Below are 6293 nucleotides of genomic sequence, written 5' to 3'. Positions count from 1 at the left end.
CTATCCTTGTAATTTAAAAGCAAGCTGCATCCTTCCCCAGCATCAGGCTCGCTCATGCACAACTGTTGGGACTGGCTGCACTGCAGTGGGGTCAAAAACATGTCCTGGCTCACTGCACATCTGGATGCCGTAGGCCACCTGTCCCAATACTCCTCCTCCTTCCTGTTCATGGTGCAGGGCCTGTGACTCAAGCTCCTCCGAAGTACCACGGGATTGTTAGGAGTGGTGGTGAGATCTCTGCAGCAGGTCTGCAGCTGTGCATCAGATTGATTGCTGGTCTCCTTTTCCTTCTGGTACACCTGCTGCAGCTCCTTGACTTTTAAGCAGCACTGCTGCTGGTCCCTCTTGTAACCTTTCTCCTCCATGCTCCGAGCAATCTGCTGGTAGATGTTGACATTTCTATGGCTGGATTGGAGCTGTGCCTGCACAGCCTCTTCTCTCTGCAGACTGAGGAGAACTAACACCCCTTGTGTACTACAGGTAACAGTGCTTCTTCAACATGGAGTTGGCATGGTCATCTGGGCAGTTGCTAGGTGTGCTCCACAAGCTGGGAAATCAGGAAAAGAAACTTTAAAAAATTGCGAGGTATTATAGGGGAGGAGTGGTTCCCTGGTCACTGGGCAATGGAGTTCCCAACAGTGACCAGAGAGGCCAGGGTTGGGGCATTGTGGGACACCTTCTGCATGCCAGTAGCAGTCCATTTAAGTAACTGTATCTACACTGACACTGCATTGAACTAACTACTTGGACCTTAACTCTACGCCATTGGGGGATGTGGTGGTGGTGTAGCAGGGCATTTATGTCATCAGGAGTGAAATTTAAGTGTAGACACATCCACTGTTAGGTTGACATAAGCTGCCTTGTGTGGACTTACCCATGTAGTGTAGACCAGGCCTTAGCTTTCCCATTCCAACCAACAATCAATGTCCCAACCCCACAAAACCCTCTTAGAAGCTATAACTGCTGATGTGCTCATGCAGGGAACGCCCTCCCAGAAGTGATATAGGCAAGGTGCTAGCCATATTCTCGATCCTCATGTCTGCTGCAGAGCCCACAAGAAGTCAGCCAATTAATGAAGACTGTGTTGAGAGGCAGTCAGGGATAGAGGGAATTATTTATATATTAAAAACAAACAGAAAAAGGCAAATATCCTTTAAAATTGTAGCCTTCTCCCCTACCACACATGTACCATGTTGCTTCTTTTCTTAGTGTGAGCTCCTTGTGGCAGAGCACATAGACTCATAGAATCGTAGGACTGGAAGGGACCTTGCTAGGTCATCTAGTCCAGGTCCCAACACACGTCTGCCTAGGTGATCTTGGGACTTGTAGAAAAATGGAGCCCTGAGACTGACTGGGGCCTCTGGCCACTACTAATATCTCACACACAAAACTACACTCAAAGATTAAGGTTGCAAAGTCAATTAAAGGTTAGGAATTGCTTGAATTAAGGTTGCTCATGCAACCTTGTATATATGCATTATGATACAATCTTTATATGATGACATACTATTTTTTTCCACAAGATCCCTGTCTCATTCAGTGTGCTGATAGATCATGCTCTGGAGATGAATCGGGGTTGAGTAGCGATGGAGGCATTTGGCTATAGGATCCCTGCCTCTTTTGTTGTAGAAGTTAGAAGGTGTGTAATGAATGATGCAGGCTGAATAAGCTATTCCCTGAACAATAAGGGGATTCACCAAAGAGTGAGGTGAAGACTAGTGTGTTTGAATAAAAACCGCACCCACACACAAGATCTGTGCAGCATTTCTGTATTTCTGTGACATGAGAGCTTTCATGGGTAGCGCTACTAGTGGGCAGGAGCTTTGACAAATCTTTTGAAAAATCTGAATTTGCCTTCAGAGGAAAAACCCAACCTCCAGTTCCCTTCCCCCCGGGGCTCCAGAGGTCAGGAGGTGGGGGGCCCAGCCCCTTGGCGCGCACGCATTCGGCTTGTTGCTGCTTAAGGCAGCTGCTCATTCGCTTGCCCCGGACCTCCCGTCCCCTTTCCCTGCCCTGCAGTGGCTGAGGTCACTGCCTGCAACCAGGAGCCTCTTCCACCGGATCCCGCTGTCAGCGCCTGAGCCCGGGGCGGGGGCCATTGACGTAGCGCGGTGCCAGGGCTCTGTCAACAGGTGCCCCCCCCGCGCGCCCGCCCCCCCGCGCGCTCTATAAAGAAGGTCCCGGCGGCTCCGCGGCGCGTCAGCACCATGGCGAGCGCCCGGCTTCTCGCGCTCCTGAGCGCCACCTTAGTGCTGCTTCTCGGGGCCCGCGGCCAGGAGGAGCCGGAGCTGCAGCCTCGCGCCCTGGACCTTTACCCGCCCATGGAGGACACGTCCCACGAGAAGGAGCTGGTAGGTGCCCGCCCAGAGGGGCGCTCAGCCGAGCCATGTGCGCGGCTCCCGGGGAGGCGAGGGCTGGGGGAGGGTCCCGAACCGCCTCGCTAGGTACCGAGCAGCCGGGGGTATTTCATGCAGCCGCAGCGCGGGATCTGGGCTCCAGGTAGCCCGGGAGGCGGACACTCCAGCTCTGTGTCTCGACAGCCTTGCCGGGAAACGGAGCGGGGCGCCTGCCTCAAGGCGCTCGGTGCTCGGCGCTGGGGCTCCGGGCGCTGTGTCCGCGGAGGGCAGCGCCCCGGTGGGCTGAACGTTTGTGCGTTTGCAGATCGAGGCGCTGCAGGAGGTCCTGGAGAAGCTGAAAAGTAAAAGGATCCCAGTTTACGAGAAGAAGTTCGGCCAAGTCCCCATGGTGAGTGATTTCAGATCCGAGCCAAGCCTCAGGTTCTGTCAATTTTTTCCAAGGCCAAAAATGGGCTCTCCCCGCTACAGCGATTGGGACAGCAGGATAAATTCAACTGAGGCTATTTATCTTAAAACTCAGGAGCACCTTAGCGTTGCACTAGACCATGAAACTGAATTAGACAAATATGTCAAAGATAACAGTGGGGGAGATACGGATCTCAAATACCCCGGCGTAAGGGTGTAAATCTGGAGTAAATCCAGTGCCTTCCGTAGAGACACTCCAGATTTACACCCGTGTTACTGAGATCAGGATCTATGCCTTCTTCTCAAGCTGTGAATGCGCTGCTTCTCTCCTGGGAAAATACCTTTGTAGGTCATTGACCTGATCAGTTTTTCCTAACTCTTCTGTTTAATTTCTGCAGCATAAAATGCCTTGGTTTGGCTCCCACTGCTGGCAAATTCAGTCTTTAACATTGTTGCTGTAAATGTCACTTTTCTCATCCTATCTCGAAACAACTGAGATGGAAACTGAAGCAATTCTAAAGAAAAATGAGGAACTTTGAGATAAACGTTTTAGTAGCGGAAAGTAAATAATTTATGTAGGGCCTCGGGGTGCTGTAAAAATAACCAGGAATTGAGACCATGACCATGTCGGTTGCTTTGCTCTGTCTTGTGCCTAAGAGTTTGTTGCTATTTACAGTGTGATGCTGGCGAGCAGTGTGCAGTGAGGAAAGGAGCTAGAATTGGGAAGCTCTGCGACTGTCCAAGAGGAACTTCTTGTAACTCTTTTCTTTTGAAATGCTTATAAAGAATTCCCCATGGAACAACAAAAGGACCCAGTGACCTTGCCTGAAAGTAATACCTGTGCTCACCCGAAGACAGTGGAGAAAACGTCTTGTGATTTGTTATTCAGAGAAAGTCAGTTAGAAATTCTAACGGTGCCAGTGCAGTGCCATGTCTGACGTTCAGCATTTGTACTCTCTTTCTCTGTTTAATTTTGTCGGTCAAAATGTGTGTATCGCTGTGTAAAGGAGTTTCTTACATTTGGAAATTGTATTTTTGTATGTGGAATGTCCTAATGAAAATTAGAGCTAGACAGCACTTGTAAATTACAGGCTTTTCCAGAAATGAACTGAGGGGGAAACAAAGACAAAATAATACAGCATGTACAAATTATTCATAATGATGTTTTTAGTTTATTGCCTTTTTGCATTACAGCCTATAAGTCTGCGTCATGCTAGGGAAATTGTATGGTTGGCTACATCACCATTATAGCTTACCAGAACAGTACTGAAACACCATTCTGTTGACCAGCCCATTTGGCAGCTGCTGCTGCGGGTATTACTGAGCCTTCAAAGCCCAGCTTTGGTGTCTCAGTTGAAAGAATGGAAGCACTTTGGATGCAGCATGCTCATTCTCTAGAGGGTGGGAAGTGCATCATTGCAAAATACCAACTCTACAGGAAAAATAAGCAGTGGATTTCAGAGGTTTCTCCAGTCGTTCTTAGTCAGAAGGGTGACTGCATTTTGACTTGGAACACAAAGGTGTATATTAGTGTGAGGGGCAAAACTTGGAAAATTTGGGGATCCTTCAGTTGTCGTTAGTGATGCAGAGGCACTTCTATGTGAAAAACACTCTGGCCCAGTATCTTCATTCAGTTAAGTACATACAACTCCATAAGGGCCAAGGGGAGAGTGTTCATGCCTCTGAGGGTAGAATTCAACCCACCCTGTAGATATAAGGATGATAATCTTACAATATTAATCAAACACTTGAGGAAATCTTGCATGAAATTGACAGGACTCACTGGTATAGTAACATCTTCCTGTCTGATTAATCAGTTGCTTTCCCAGGGCTACTGTAGAGAGAAACTGTCTAGATTCATTACCGAATGATGCAAAATGTTTCAATTATTTAAAGGCACACAAGACAAATTATTCACATATTTCTATAACAAACTTATGTAAAGCTTCTATTATATGTTTCATAGGTGTCCTATATGTTTCAAAAAAGTCATAATGTGTTTTCAACCTTTATTTATTCTCCGTTAATAAAATCATGGTGACAAGGACAATGTTTGGAAAAAGTTTTAATTTTGTCAACAAGCACTGGAAGGAATTTCTTTTGTAAACTGTAAAATATTTTAACTTTCTTTTGTTTTGGTAATATCTGCATTATTAATACATTTTGGACTAGATTGTCAGAGCTCCCATCTGCAAAAATGCAGGTCAGTTACCATGATTGCCACAAATGGCATAGACTGCATGTGAAAATGGACAGTTGGATACTTAAAAAAGACATTTCTGATGTGATTTTTGTGTACAAATTGAGGCGTAGACTCATTTTATTCATTTAATTCAAATTCCTACAAATTTGTGTGATTTTGCCAGAATATCATCGTCAAATAGCTCAGTTATTGTTCTTCCTTTACCTTGGGAGACATATATCAGAATTCAAAGGGACAAATTTATGGCTTGCCATCAAGCCAATGTTGCTGCACCACTTACATTCAAAAACATATATGCAAAAAACTAATTTAATGCCTAGGTAAGGGTGATTGGTGGTATGTTGTTCCCTTGCAGAACTTGAGTTGAGCAAAACTCAGACGTCTGAAAACCAGGAAATACACAGTTAAGGTTGCCCAGGCATCCTTACCTCTGCCTTCTTTCAGCAATGCCCCAAGCTGCCCCATTAACACACATACCTTTGCTCTGCCAACACCATAGCCGCTGAAAGCGCTTCACCTCCTTTTACAACCAGTCACTCTCACTGACAGGATTCCATATAACACTATTAAAGGATAAAAAGAAAAAAAATATTGTCCATGCCCCCTTCCCTCTAACCTCTACCAGCAATGCCTCAATATGTACATAGCGCATATTCACACTGGCCCTTGGCACTCTAAAATCAGCAGCTTCCAGATCCTGGCATACCTTCATACATTTAGCCAGCTCCCCAGAAAGATTACCACATGTGTACAATTTAAGAACCACTTTACAGACTCTTACAACACCCTTACCATGAGACTATGTCTACATTTGGTATGTATGTTAATGGGTTACATTGGAGCATTGCTGAAAGAGGGCAGAGTTAAGGTTGCATGGAACCCATAACGCCACATTGCCTGTTTTTTCAGAAGTTTGAGTTTTGTTCAACTCAGCATTCTGCAAGTCGGGGAACAAGGGGGCAACATACCACTAAGCAACTTTAACTCTGCACTAACTTCTCTTTTTGTCATTGAATGTCCTTGTTTTTTCAAACAGGAAAAGATATATTGCTGTTAGGAGTTAGTAGTCATATACGCAGTTGTACGTATCATGTCCCGCAATTACCATACTAAGCCAGCCATCCCCCACCCCACCACACACGCATCAGCTGGGCCCCATCAGTCCTGCTTCAGCATACCTCTCCAGCCATGCCCCTGACTCATTCAATTCATCCCCCCTTCCCACCACAAGCAGGGCACACATCTCTCTGAAGTCTTCACTCCCTGGTCTACAAATGGAAGACTGGGGTGGGGGGTTGGATTATGCTGGCAGAGCTGAGGGTGCACAG

The 6293-nt window shown here is 46.5% G+C and overlaps 1 protein-coding gene across 1 annotated transcript; it reads left to right on the top strand.

Moving 5' to 3' along the window:
* Nucleotides 1–408: 408 nt before the first annotated feature.
* CARTPT (CART prepropeptide) lies at nucleotides 409–4802 on the top strand. Its single transcript, XM_045021629.1, has 3 exons — nucleotides 409–2351; nucleotides 2662–2745; nucleotides 3439–4802. Exons 1-3 carry the CDS (start codon nucleotides 2208–2210, stop codon nucleotides 3544–3546), a joined length of 336 nt encoding a protein of 111 aa, XP_044877564.1. The 5' UTR covers nucleotides 409–2207; the 3' UTR covers nucleotides 3547–4802.
* Nucleotides 4803–6293: the final 1491 nt, after the last annotated feature.

This window comes from Mauremys mutica, chromosome 6, assembly GCF_020497125.1.
Source record: "Mauremys mutica isolate MM-2020 ecotype Southern chromosome 6, ASM2049712v1, whole genome shotgun sequence".
Classification (NCBI taxonomy): Eukaryota; Metazoa; Chordata; order Testudines; family Geoemydidae; genus Mauremys; species Mauremys mutica.
The sequence above is the reverse complement of the archived record's forward strand: the minus strand, read 5'-3'. Positions and strand labels throughout refer to the sequence as shown.